General features: G+C 48.4%; 1 protein-coding gene and 1 long non-coding RNA gene across 2 annotated transcripts; both read right to left on the minus strand.

The window, feature by feature from the left end:
* Positions 1 to 365: 365 nt before the first annotated feature.
* Positions 366 to 1382, minus strand: LOC135305724 (uncharacterized). The gene is made up of 3 exons (XR_010366708.1): positions 1236 to 1382; positions 924 to 1137; positions 366 to 606 (listed from the first exon to the last, which is right to left on the minus strand). It is a non-coding gene; the product is annotated as an uncharacterized LOC135305724 (long non-coding RNA).
* A 2299-nt stretch (positions 1383 to 3681) lies between these two features.
* LOC135305680 (uncharacterized) lies at positions 3682 to 4672 on the minus strand. Its single transcript, XM_064429430.1, has 3 exons — positions 4542 to 4672; positions 4222 to 4429; positions 3682 to 3904 (listed from the first exon to the last, which is right to left on the minus strand). The coding sequence occupies exons 1-2, from the start codon at positions 4563 to 4565 to the stop codon at positions 4226 to 4228; spliced, it is 228 nt and encodes a 75-aa protein (XP_064285500.1). The 5' UTR covers positions 4566 to 4672; the 3' UTR covers positions 3682 to 3904; positions 4222 to 4225.
* Positions 4673 to 14263: the final 9591 nt, after the last annotated feature.

Consider the following 14263-nt stretch of genomic DNA (forward strand, 5'->3'; position numbering starts at 1 on the left):
CCAGGCTGGCTCCAGCCCCTCAGGGTGCCCAGGAGCAGGGCTTGCCCACAGCCCAGTGCACCCTCCTTAGCCCTGGGGCTGCCCAGGGAAGAGCCATGGCTGAGGCTCTGCAGGAGCACACAGGCTCAGCCCTGCTCCAACATGGGATGCATGGGCCAGGGCACGCTGGGCTTTGCTCCTACAGCTCCCAAGTGTGTCCAGAGAAACTGCAAGGAGAGGCTCACCTCTCTCAGTGGGACCCCCACTCCTGGCGTGGCTGTGCCAGGGACCTCCAGCCCTAGAAACCTGGAGCAAGTGGAAACAACCACTTTGCAAAATGCTGCCTGTGCCTGAAGCAAATGCAAGGAGAACTGGGGCATGAAAAATAAAATTTGTTTATTACAGAAAAACAGCAGCAAAAATACAGAACATATTTACATTGTAAGAACATTTGTAACAACAACAATCGATAGAACATATATACATAAAAACCTACCTAGCAACACTATGGGAAACGTATTTACAGAAGTCAAAAATAGCCCTACAATCTATATTCTAAAGAACAACAACAAAGTGTAGAACATATATACAAAAGGGTGGTGTCTCTGTCTGTGATGTCCATCGCACCTGGAAGAAAAGCAAATGCCACGGTCATTCCAGTCAGGCACAGAGGGCTCTTGCATGTGCCCCCAGGCTGGCACATGCTGGCCCAGCAGCAGGACTCTGCTACCAGGACTGAGCCTGGCTGGGTCTGGGATGGAGCTTGTGTGGAGCAAAGCAGGCACAGGACAGGCTGTGGATGGCCACCAGAATCCAGTGCCCTGGGTACAATGTCCCTGAGCAGGGAGCACCCAGCCCAGCCCCAGCCTGGCAGCAGGAGACCCACTCTGCCTGTCCTGCAGCTGGCATTGCTCTTCATGCCAAGATCAGGGCCTCTTCCTCACCTTTTTAATCAATATCCATGTCCTCAATGGACTCTTCCATATCCACATCCATCTCTTCTTCCTCCTCCACATCCACATCCATCTCTTCCTCTCCAGGGTCTTCTCCGTCTATTTCCATCTCCTCCTCCATATCAATCTTTGCATCCACCTCCATCTCCTCCTCCATATCAATCTTTGTATCTACCTCCATCTCCTCCTCTCTGTCTGGGACAGTCTGCAGAGGTAGCAAAACCCTGTCCCACTCCATCCCCACAGAGCTCCAGCCCACCAGGGCAGGTGGGGGTTGTCCACCTCCATGGAATGGCACCATACCTTCCTCAGAACAAAGGGGAGCATCCTGCAGGGCTGGATGATGAAATCCAGGCACTCAGGAGCTGTCAGGAATGATCGGGGTATCGGGGGGATAAGAAGAGTGAAAGGCGAGGGCAGGAGCAAGGTGCAGAGCGTGTCAACACAGCGGCCAAGGGTTGTGTTGTGCCCTTTGCTGGGCGCTGGACGTTCCAGCTGGAGCGTGGGCTGTGACATCACAGTTCCCAGGCTCCATCTGAAGTGGACACTGGAGACCATGGAATGATGGAGTCCCTGAACGGTTGGGCTTGGAAGGGAGCCTGAAGAACAACATCTTGTTCCCAGCTGAGCAGTCTTCCCCCAGAGCGTGCTGCTCAGAGCCCTGTTGCCAAGGATGGGGCATGCACAGCCTCTGTGCACAGCCTGGGCCAGTGCCCCACCACCCCCAGTGGAAAAGAGCAGCTTCCTTAGATGCAGCTTCCATCAACCTGCTGCAGTTGAAAGCCATCCCCCCTTGTCCTGTCAGCACAGGCCCTGCTGAACACTCTGTCCCCTTCTTTCCTGCGGGACCCTTCCAGTCCTGCACAGCCACAGTGAGGCCTCCCAGTGTCTCCTCTCTCCAGGCTGAGCATCCCCAGCCCCACTTGCCCAGCAGTCAGTCACATCAGGGCCAGTCAAGGCTTCAGGGTAGCAAATAGCATCAGGAACTGAGAGATGCAAGCTTTAGACCCAGGTTTGCCTCTAAATGTACAAAATTAATAACAGTGGAGAGGAAGATGTTGGGACACTGTTTCTGTTCTAACTGGTGATTTTTTTTTTCTTCTTTTCTGTCATGCTGACCCAGGTTTTTCTGTTTGAAAGGAAGCTTGGCACAATGTCCATTTTCTTCTCCATTTGTGAAACACCAAGCAGAGTCTGGGCAGGCTGATATGAAGAGCAAAACCTGAAAATATACCAGTGATCCTGAGCCTGGTGGATGCAGCTAAACCCAGCCAAAAGGAATTTCTGGAAAGCTGATCCTGGTTTACATTATCTTGAGTTTGGCTTTGGCAACTTCACCAGTCTTTTATGAAAAAGCAAACAAAAAACTCAAACCAAATCAGACAAAAACCCAAATCAATCAAACAAACAAACAAACAAACAAACCCATGCAGCAAACCAATCAAACAAATAGATAAAAAACCCCAAATAAAACCAAAGGAAATGAGGAGTTAGTATTAGTTGTGAGGATAGCACAGCAGGCAAATGGCTGCTTGCCACAGGATCACCATCAAAAGCCACATAGAACAGCTGCTCCAAAATATACCCAAGAGGAGAAAAAGAAAAAGTGATGCATGGCAACTTTGGGGGCAGCTCCACATTCAGGTGAAGGATGAGCACGCAATTGTACAGATCCAGCATTGCCCACCCTCCAGGCTGCTGTTTGCTCCTGATGAAAGACCCTTGCAGGCCTGTGGCCCCTCTCAGTGCAGTGTCAGTCACTGCCAGAGCTCTCAGCTGAGCCACTGGCATTTGCAGAGTGACATCCAGGCACAATCCTACTGCCTGCTGAGCATCTGTGGAAGACCCTGAGCATCTTCATGCCTAGGACCACAAAAGAGCTCAGGATTTCTCTGAACTGCTTTTCAGGGGGGGTTTCCATATCCCCGTGAGATCTGTTCATCCCTCAACATGTATGACTTGATGTACAATGATGCATTTGTGTTCCCTTCCTTCCTCCTGTGTGCCAGTGAGAAACCATCCATGGGAATGGAGGATGTTGTGTGCAGGGCAATGTATTCCTGGCTTGCCATTTTGCTTCACTGTCACTCAGCTGAATGTGGTCCTTATCTAAGAAAGACTTAGAACTTGCAACAAGTGATAAATTATCCTGCTCCACTCTCCTTAGCATGGGTGTGATGAGTGTTAAGGAAAGCAGCGAGCGCTTGCCAGGATGGGAGCTTGTTCTTTGCCAGGGAGGAGGGAGAAAATCTTGCTTGGAGTAAAGAAAGCAACTCTGCTTCCCCAGGAAGAGAAGCAATTAAATATGTGAGTGCTGCATGGGATGATTTGCACAAGGATTGTCTACAATGCAGGAATGTTCCCAATAAACCATGCTTCTCCTGACCTTCATTTTTCTGGGTTTCCACCACATGATAGAAGAGACAATCAATGAAAAAAAAGCAAAACAACTTGTGGGGAGACGTTTTTTCCTTTCTTCAGGCTTCCTCTTTCTTTTGTTCCCTCCAGAGCTCTCACTTCATTTCTGCTGTTGTTTGGAGCACGTGCTTCCCTCTTTCCTGATGCCCTGCGCTTCTTTTGGCTCTGGGTGTCCTGGACACTCTTAATTGTGGATTTTTTCCCCTTCATCTACTTCTGACCTCCAGCCCTGGGAACCTGGAGCAAGTGGAAACTAGAACTTTGCAAAATGCTGCCTGTGCCCCAAGCAAAAGCAACGAGAACTGGGATGTGAAAAATAAAATTTGTTTATTAGAGAAGAACGGCAGCAAAAATACAGAACATATTTACATTGCAAGAATATTTGCGACAACAACAATCGATAGAACATATATACAGAAAAACCTACCTAGCAAAACTATGGGAAACGCATTTACAGAAGTCAAAAATAGCCCTACAATTTACATTCTAAAGAAAAACAACAAACTGTAGAACATATATACAAAAGGGTGGTGTCTCTGTGATGTCCATCGCACCTGGAAGAAAAGCAAATGCCACGGTCACTCCAGTCAGGCACAGAGGGCTCTTGCATGTGCCCCCAGGCTGGCAGACACTGGCCCAGCAGCAGGACTCTGCTACCAGAACTGAGCCTGGCTGGGTCTGGCATGGAGCTTGTGTGGAGCAAAGCAGCCACAGGACAGGCTGTGGATGGCCACCAGAATCCAGTGCCCTGGGTACAATGTCCCTGAGCAGGGAGCACCCAGCCCAGCCCCAGCCTGGCAGCAGGAGACCTACTCTGCCTGTCCTGCTGCTGGCATTGGTCTTCATGCCAAGATCAGGGCGTCTTCCTCACCTTTTTAATCAATATCCATGTCCTCAATGGACTCTTCCATATCCACATCCATCTCTTCTTCCTCCTCCACATCCACATCCATCTCTTCTTCCTCCTCCACATCCACATCCATCTCTTCCTCTCCAGGGTCTTCTCCGTCTATTTCCATCTCCTCCTCCGTATCAATCTTTGTATATACCTCCATCTCCTCCTCTCTGTCTGGGACAGCCTGCAGAGGCAGCAAAACCTCAGAGTGGGCTCCCTGTCCCACTCCATCCTTACAGAGCTCCAGCCCACCCGGGCAGGTGGGGGATGTCCACCTCCATGGAATGGCACCATACCTTCCTCAGAACAAAGAGGAGCATCTGGTAGGGCTGGATGATGAAATCCAAGCACTAAGGATCTTTCAGGACTGAGGAAAGCTGACAAGCAGAGTGGGCAGGAGCAAGGTGCAGAGCGTGCGAACACAGCAGCCAAGGGTTGTGTTGTGCCCTTTGCTGGGCGCTGGACGTTCCAGCTGGAGCGTGGGCTGTGACATCACAGTTCCCAGGCTCCATCTGAAGTGGACACTGGAGACCATGGAATGATGGAGTCCCTGAATGGTTGGGCTTGCAAGGGAGCCTGAAGAACAACATCTTGTTCCCAGCTGAGCAGTCTTCCCTCAGAGCGTGCTGCTCAGAGCCCTGTTGCCAAGGATGGGGCATGCACAGCCTCTGTGCACAGCCTGGGCCAGTGCCCCACCACCCCCAGTGGAAAAGAGCAGCTTCCTTAGATGCAGCTTCCATCAACCTGCTGCAGTTGAAAGCCATCCCCCCTTGTCCTGTCAGCACAGGCCCTGCTGAACACTCTGTCCCCTTCCAGTCCTGCACAGCCACAGGGAGGCCTGCCAGTGTCTCCTCTCTCCAGGCTGAGCATCCCCAGCCCCACTTGCCCAGCACTCAGTCACATCAGGGCCAGTCAAGGCTGAAGGGTAGCAAATAGCAACAGGAATTGAGAGATGCAAGCTTTAGATCCAGGTTTGCCTCTAAATGTACAAAATTAATAACAGTGGAGAGGAAGATGGTGGGACACTGGTTCTGTTCTAACTGGTGATTTATTTTTCTTCTTTTCTGTCATGCTGACCCAGGTTTTTCAGTTTGAAAGGAAGCTTGGCACAATGTCCATTTTCTTCTCCATTTGTGAAACACCAAGCGGAGTCTGGGCAGGCTGATATGCAGAGCAAAACCTGAAAATATACTAGTGATCCTGAGCCTGGGGGATGCAGCTAAACCCAGCCAAAAGGAATTTCTGGAAAGCTGATCCTGGTTTACATTATCTTGAGTTTGGCTTTGGCAACTTCACCAGTCATTTATGAAAAACAAAAAAAAAGCTCAAACCAAATCAGACAAAAACCCAGTCAATTAAACAAACAAAACCATGCAGCAAACCAATCAAACAAATAGATACAAAACCCCAAATAAAACCAAAGGAAATGAAGAGTTAGTATTAGTTGTTAGGATAGCACAGCAGGCAAATGGCTGCTTGCCACAGGATCACCATCAAAAGCCACATAGAACAGCTGCTCCAAAATATACCCAAGAGGAGAAAAAGAAAAAGTGATCCATGGCAACTTTGGGGGCAGCTCCACGTTCAGGTGAAGGATGAGCACGCAGTGGTACAGATCCAGCATTGCCCACCCTCCAGGCTGCTGTTTGCTTCTGATGAAAGACCCTTGCAGGACTGTGGCCCCTCTCAGTGCAGCGTCAGTCACTGCCAGAGCTCTCAGCTGAGCCACTGGCATTTGCAGAGTGACATCCAGCCGCAATCCTGCTGCCTGCTGAGGATCTGTGGAAGATCCTGAGCATCTTCATGCCTAGGACCACAAAACAGCTCAGGATTTCTCTGAACTGCTTTTCAGGGGGGGTTTCCATATCCCCGTGAGATCTGCTCATCCTTCAACATGTATGACTTGATGTACAATGATGCATTTGTGTTCCTTCCTTCCTCCTGTGTGCCAGTGAGAAACCATCCATGGGACTGGAGGACATTGTGTGCAGGGAAATTGATTCCTGGCTTGCCATTTTGCTTCACTGTCACTCATCTGAGCATGGTCCTTATCTAAGAAGGACTTAGAACTTGCAACAAGTGATAAATTAACCTGCTCCACTCTCCTTAGCATGGGTGTGATGAGTGTTAAGGAAAGCAGCGAGCGCTTGCCAGGATAGGAGCTGGTTCTTTGCCAGGGAGGAGGAAGAAAATCTTGCTTGGAGTAAATAAAGCAACTCTGCTTCCCCAGGAAGAGAAGCAATTAAACATGTGAGTGCTGCATGGGATGATTTGCACAAGGATTGTCTACAATGCAGGAATGTACCCAATAAACCATGCTTCTCCTGACCTTCATTTTTCTGGGTTTCCACCACATGATAGAAGAGACAATCAATGAAAAAAAAGCAAAGCAACTTGTGGGGAGACGTTTTTTCCTTTCTTCAGGCTTCCTCTTTCTTTTGTTCCCTCCAGAGCTCTCACTACATTTCTGCTGTGGTTTGGAGCACGTGCTTCCCTGGGCTTCTTTTGGCTCTGGGTGTCCTGGACACTCTTAATTGTGGATTTTTTCCCCTTCATCTACTTCTGACCTCCAGCCCTGGGAACCTGGAGCAAGTGGAAACTACACCTTGGCAATATGCTGCCTGTGCCTGAAGCAAATGCAAGGAGAACTGGGGTGTGAAAAATAAAATTTGTTTATTAGAGAAGAACAGCAGCAAAAATACAGAATAGATTTACATTGCAAGAATATTTGTAACAACAACAATCGATAGAACATATATACAGAAAAACCTATCTAACAAAAAATATATGAAACGTATTTACAGAAGACAAAAAGCCCTAAAACTAATATCCTAAAGACAGCATCAAAGTGTAAAACATATGTAGACAAAGGCGGCATCTCTCTCCATGATGTCCATCGCACCTGGAAGAAAAGCAAATGCCACGGTCACTCCAGTCAGGCACAGAGGGCTCTTGCATGTGCCCCCAGGCTGGCAGACACTGGCCCAGCAGCAGGACTCTGCTACCAGAACTGAGCCTGGCTGGGTCTGGGACGGAGCTTGTGTGGAGCAAGCAGGCACAGGACAGGCTGCGGATGGCCACCAGAATCCAGTGCCCTGGGTACAATGTCCCTGAGCAGGGAGCACCCAGCCCAGCCCCAGCCTGGCAGCAGGAGACCCACTCTGCCTGTCCTGCTGCATGCAGTGGTCTTCATGCCAAGATTATGGCCTCTTCCTCACCTTCTTAATCAATATCCATGTCCACAATGGACTCTTCCATATCCACATCCATCTCTTCTTCCACCGTCACCTCCACCTCCACCTCCATCTCCTCCTCCCCAGTGTCTTCTCCCTCCGTCTCCATGTCTTCCTCTCTATCAATCTCTATATCCACCTCCATCTCCTCTTCTCCATCTGGGACAGCCTGCAGAGGCAGCAAAACCTCAGAGTGGGGTCCCTGTCCCACTCCATGCCCACAGAGCTCCAGCCCACCCGGGCAGGTGTGGGGTGTCCACCTCCATGGAATGGCACCATACCTTCCTCAGGACAAATGGGAGCATCCTGCAGGGCTGGATGACAAAATCCAGGCACTAAGGATCTTTCAGGACTGAGGAAAGCTGACAAGCAGAGTGGGCAGGAGCAGGGTGAAGAGCATGCAAACACAGCGGCCAAGGCTTGTGTTGTGCCCTTTGCTGGGTGCTGGACGTTCCAGCTGGAGCGTGGGCTGTGACATCACAGTTCCCAGGCTCCATCTGAAGTGGACAGTGGAGACCATGGAATGATGGAGTCCCTGAACGGTTGGGCTTGCAAGGGAGCCTGAAGAACAACATCTTGTTCCCAGCTGAGCAGTCTTCCCCCAGAGCATGCTGCTCAGAGCCCTGTTGCCAAGGATGGGGCATGCACAGCCTCTGTGCACAGCCTGGGCCAGTGCCCCACCACCCCCAGTGGGAAAGAGCAGCTTCCTTAGATGCAGCTTCAATCAACCTGCTGCAGTTGAAAGCCATCCCCCCTTGTCCTGTCAGCACAGGCCCTGCTGAACACTCTGTCCCCTTCTTTCCTGCGGGACCCTTCCAGTCCTGCACAGCCACAGGGAGGCCTGCCAGTGTCTCCTCTCTCCAGGCTGAGCATCCCCAGCCCCACTTGCCCAGCAGTCAGTCACATCAGGGCCAGTCAAGGCTGAAGGGTAGCAAATAGCAACAGGAATTGAGAGATGCAAGCTTTAGATCCAGGTTTGCCTCTAAATGTACAAAATTAATAACAGTGGAGAGGAAGATGGTGGGACACTGGTTCTGTTCTAACTGGTGATTTATTTTTCTTCTTTTCTGTCATGCTGACCCAGGTTTTTCAGTTTGAAAGGAAGCTTGGCACAATGTCCATTGTCTTCTCCATTTGTGAAACACCAAGCGGAGTCTGGGCAGGCTGATATGCAGAGCAAAACCTGAAAATATACTAGTGATCCTGAGCCTGGGGGATGCAGCTAAACCCAGCCAAAAGGAATTTCTGGAAAGCTGATCCTGGTTTACATTATCTTGAGTTTGGCTTTGGCAACTTCACCAGTCTTTTATGAAAAAGCAAACAAAAAACTCAAACCAAATCAGACAAAAACCCAAATCAATCAAACAAACAAACCCATGCAGCAAACCAATCAAACAAATAGATAAAAAACACCAAATAAAACCAAAGGAAATGAAGAGATAGTATTAGTTGCAAGGATAGCACAGCAGGCAAATGGATGTTTGCCACAGGATCACCATCAAAAGCCACATAGAACAGCTGCTCCAAAATATACCTGAGAGGAGAAAAAGAAAAAGTGATGCATGGCAACTTTGGGGGCAGCTCCACATTCAGGTGAAGGATGAGCACGCAGTGGTACAGATCCAGCATTGCCCACCCTCCAGGCTGCTGTTTGCTCCTGATGAAAGCCCCTTGCAGGACTGTGGCCCCTCTCAGTGCAGTGTCAGTCACTGCCAGAGCTCTCAGCTGAGCCACTGGCATTTGCAGAGTGACATCCAGGCACAAACCTGCTGCCTGCTGAGCATCTGTGGAAGATCCTGAGCATCTTCACGCCTAGGACCACAAAACAGCTCAGGATTTCTCTGAACTGCTTTTCAGGGGGGGTTTCCATATCTCCGTGAGATCTGTTCATCCCTCAACATGTGTGACTTAATGTCCAATGATGCATTTGGCTTCCTTCCTTCCTCCTGTGTGCCAGTGAGAAACCATCCATGTGACTGGAGGACATTGTGTGCAGGGAAATTGATTCCTGGCTTGCCATTTTGCTTCACTGTCACTCAGCTGAATGTGGTCCTTATCTAAGAAGGACTTAGAACTTGCAACAAGTGATAAATTAACCTGCTCCACTCTCCTTAGCATGGGTGTGATGAGTGTTAAGGAATGCAGCGAGCGCTTGCCACGATGGGAGCTTGTTCTTTGCCAGGGAGGAGGGAGAAAATCTTGCTTGGAGTAAAGAAAGCAACTCTGCTTCCCCAGGAAGAGAAGCAATTAAACATGTGAGTGCTGCATGGGATGATTTGCACAAGGATTGTCTACAATGCAGGAATGTTCCCAATAAACCATGCTTCTCCTGACCTTCATTTTTCTGGGTTTCCACCACATGATAGAAGAGACAATCAATGAAAAAAAAGCAAAGCAACTTGTGGGGAGACGTTTTTTCCTTTCTTCAGGCTTCCTCTTTCTGAGGAAGTGAGAGCTCTCACTTCATTTCTGCTGTGGTTTGGAGCACGTGCTTCCCTGGGCTTCTTTTGGCTCTGGGTGTCATGGACACTCTTAATTGTGGATTTTTTCCCCTTCATCTACTTCTGACCTCCAGCCCTGGGAACCTGGAGCAAGTGGAAACTACACCTTGGCAATATGCTGCCTGTGCCTGAAGCAAATGCAAGGACAACTGGGATGTGAAAAATAAAATTTGTTTATTACAGAAGAACAGCAGCAAAAATACAGAATATATTTACATTGCAAGAATATTTGTAACAACAACAATCAATAGAACATATATACAGAAAAACCTATCTAACAAAAAATATATGAAACGTATTTACAGAAGACAAAAAGCCATAAAACCTATATCCTAAAGACAACATCTAAGTGTAAAACGTATGTACAAAAAGGTGGCATGTCTCTCCATGATGTCCATCGCACCTGGAAGAAAAGCAAATGCCATGGTCACTCCAGTCAGGCACAGAGGGCTCTTGCATGTGCCCCCAGGCTGGCACATGCTGGCCCAGCAGCAGGACTCTGCTACCAGAACTGAGCCTGGCTGGGTCTGGGACGGAGCTTGTGCGGAGAAAGGAGGCACAGGACAGGCTGTGGATGGCCACCAGAATCCAGTGCCCTGGGTACAATGTCCCTGAGCAGGGAGCACCCAGCCCAGCCCCAGCCTGGCAGCAGGAGACCCACTCTGCCTGTCCTGCTGCATGCAGTGATCTTCATGCCAAGATCATGGCCTCTTCCTCACCCTTTTAATCAATGTCCATGTCCTCAATGGACTCTTCCATATCCAATTCCATCTCCTCTTCCTCATCCACATCCACATCCATCTCTTCCTCTCCAGGGTCTTCTCCGTCTATTTCCATCTCATCCTCCATGTCAATCTTTGTATCCACCTCCATCTTCTCCTCTCTGTCTGGGACAGCCTGCAGAGGTAGCAAAACCTCAGAGTGGGCTCCCTGTCCCACTCCATCCCCACAGAGCTCCAGCCCACCCGGGCAGGTGGGGGATGTCAACCTCCATGGAATGGCACCATACCTTCCTCAGAACAAAGGGGAGCATCCTGCAGGGCTGGATGACAAAATCCAGGCAATAAGGAGCTTTTAGGACTGATGAGGTTATCGAGCTGCAGGTGACAAGCAGAGTGGGCAGGAGCAGGGTGAAGAGCATGCGAACACAACGAACAACGGTTGTGTTGTGCTCTTTGCTGGATGCTGGAAGTTCCAGCTGGAGTGTGGGCTGTGACATCACAGTTCCCAGGAGTCCAGGCTCAGTCTGAAGTGGACAGTGGGGACCATGGAATGATGGAGTCCCTGAACGGTTGGGCTTGCAAGGGAGCCTGAAGAACAACATCTTGTTCCCAGCTGAGCAGTCTTCCCCCAGAGCATGCTGCTCAGGGCCCTGTTGCCAAGGATGGGGCATGCACAGCCTCTGTGCACAGCCTGGGCCAGTGCCCCACCACCCCCAGTGGAAAAGAGCAGCTTCCTTAGATGCAGCTTCAATCAACCCCCTGCAGTTGAAAGCCAATCCCCCCTTGTCCTGTCAGCACAGGCCCTGTTGAACACTCCGTCCCCTTCTTTCCTGCGGGACCCTTCCAGTCCTGCACAGCCACAGGGAGGCCTCCCAGTGTCTCCTGTCTCCAGGCTGAGCATCCCCAGCCCCACTTGCCCAGCACTCAGTCACATCAGGGCCAGTCAAGGCTGCAGGGTAGCAAATAGCATCAGGAACTGAGAGATGCAAGCTTTAGACCCAGGTTTGCCTCTAAATGTACAAAATTAATAACATTGGAGAGGAAGATGTTGGGACACTGGTTCTGTTCTAACTGGTGATTTATTTTTCTTCTTTTCTGTCATGCTGATCCAGGTTTTTCTGTTTGAAAGGAAGCTTGGCACAATGTCCATTGTCTTCTCCATTTGTGAAACACCAAGCGGAGTCTGGGCAGGCTGATATGCAGAGCAAAACCTGAAAATATACTAGTGATCCTGACCCTGGGGGATGCAGATAAACCCTACCAGAAGGAATTTCTGGAAAGCTGATCCTGGTTTACATTATCTTGAGTTTGGCTTTGGCAACTTCACCAGTCATTTATGAAAAAGCAAACAAAAAACTCAAACCAAATCAGACAAAAACCCAATCAATCAATCAAACAAACACACCCAGCAGCAAACCAATCAAACAAATAGATAAAAAACGCCAAATAAAACCAAAGGAAATGAAGAGTTAGTATTAGTTGTGAGGATAGCACAGCAGGCAAATGGCTGCTTCCCACAGGATCACCATCAATAGCCACATAGAACAGCTGCTCCAAAATATACCCAACAGGAGAAAAAGAAAAAGTGATCCATGGCAACTTTGGGGGCAGCTCCACATTCAGGTGAAGGATGAGCACGCAGTGGTACAGATCCAGCATTGCCCACCCTCCAGGCTGCTGTTTGCTCCTGATGAAAGACCCTTGCAGGACTGCAGCCCCTCTCAGTGCAGTGTCAGTCACTCCCAGAGCTCTCAGCTGAGCCACTGGCATTTGCAGAGTGACATCCAGTGGGATACCCTTTTCGGTTTGTCTCCTAATGCCACAGGGGTCCTAAACAGTGTATGCCATCCAATTTTTGTTCTGTTGATATTGACTGCTTGGTTTTATTTTGTCAGCAGTTCTATTCATTATGAATTGGAATATGATGAAGATACTAAGGAAGTTAGCACCTATAATTAGTGCACATAGCTTAACTGATGTGGCAGCTCATTTAATGCTTGCTAGGAAAGAACTAGAAAGATTTAATGAACAAAATTGGTAAAAAAAGAAATGGGGGATTTGTAATAAGTAGTAATACATTTGTTCATTAATTAAATCAATAGCTAAATAACTATACAATATAAAAGAATAGTTAAATAGCCAAAAAAACTTCTTGTGCAGATACATATGGTTGCTGGTTTACTATAGTGCTTTGGGAATTCCATTGTAAAGTTATGCCTTGTGAAAGGAAAGTTATGAGAAGCAGCTGTAACAACAATCCTTAAACTTGCTAGAATTGCTTAGCTTGCAGAAAGTGTATAGTACTAGTAAGAATTGCTTAACTTGCAGAAAAGTGTATAGTGTTCTGTATAAATATGCCTTATAAGGCATAAGTTCACTCAGCGTTCACAAAGAGGAAGACTAAGGGGGACTAAGCCTTCATCCCACGACCACCAGAAGGCAGAAAAAGACCCCCTAGCAACTGAATGAGCAAGCGCAGAAGACAGATCACGTCATCCCTAAACCCGGAGAAGAAGGCAATAGAAGGTGGACTCAGGGGATAGGAATTTTGTGAGCCAAAGTGGAGCGGAGACTCCGGGCCGCCCAGCGCTGTCCTTGCTTATTCTTGCTTGCAAAAATAATAAAGATAATTATTTGATCCTTAAATTCAGTGGACTTGTTTATCACACTGCCCAGACCCTAAACAGCCCCAAATGTGCCCCAGAAATGTCTCCAGGGACCCCAGAGTGGCCCCTTTTACCCTGTGCATGAAAATAATAAAAACATATGTCAAAAGATCTAAAAATAGCACTAATTAGCATTAAGAAGGAGAAATAAATGGCCAGTAGTGGTCAATGATTTAATGAAAGGAATTGTTTTATTTAAAACCAATGACAAATAATTTTTTGATTGCTAGAAATGTATTCAATTTTTCACATAAATATCAAAGGTAATAGAAATATACAGTAATACTAATATAAATTTTAAAAATATAATTATAATTTTATAAATTAATCAATCTTATTTATTTTAAAAATGCATACTTTTTTATGTTTTGGGATGTCAGTCCCAGGTGGGCCATGTCAGACATGGTGAGGCTGGGGTGAGGAGCAGGTTGTCCAAAATGGGTCAGCCTGCAAGGGGCTTGTTCCTCTCCATGCCCAGATCTCCAGGGGAGACATTCAGCATCAAGATCATCTGAGGAATCGTTCTTTCACCTCTTTTCTGAACTGAAAAATAAAAACCCACACACGTGATTAAAACCAAACATCATGCCGTCGGTGCACTTTGAAATCTCCCTCCTTAACAGAACTCCAGACTGACTCCAAGCAGCTTCACAAGCCCTGGAGGCTTGGAGGAAAATTGAAGGAAGAGAAAGAGCTCCTGAGGGCTTTCTGTATTTTAATCAGCCCCACGGTGGATTTGGGGCTGAGTCCAGGAGCCTCAGGCACTGAGAGAAGGATGAAGAAGCTGCTCAAGGAGTCAGCAGCAAAACTCCAAGTGCCTTGGAGCATGGCTGGGCCCCAGTCAGGGCAGGGAGTGCTAAAGGCTCCCCAGGGACTGGTGAGAGCAGACCCTTGAG

This window comes from Passer domesticus, chromosome 8 (genome assembly GCF_036417665.1).
Source record: "Passer domesticus isolate bPasDom1 chromosome 8, bPasDom1.hap1, whole genome shotgun sequence".
NCBI lineage: Eukaryota > Metazoa > Chordata > Aves > Passeriformes > Passeridae > Passer > Passer domesticus.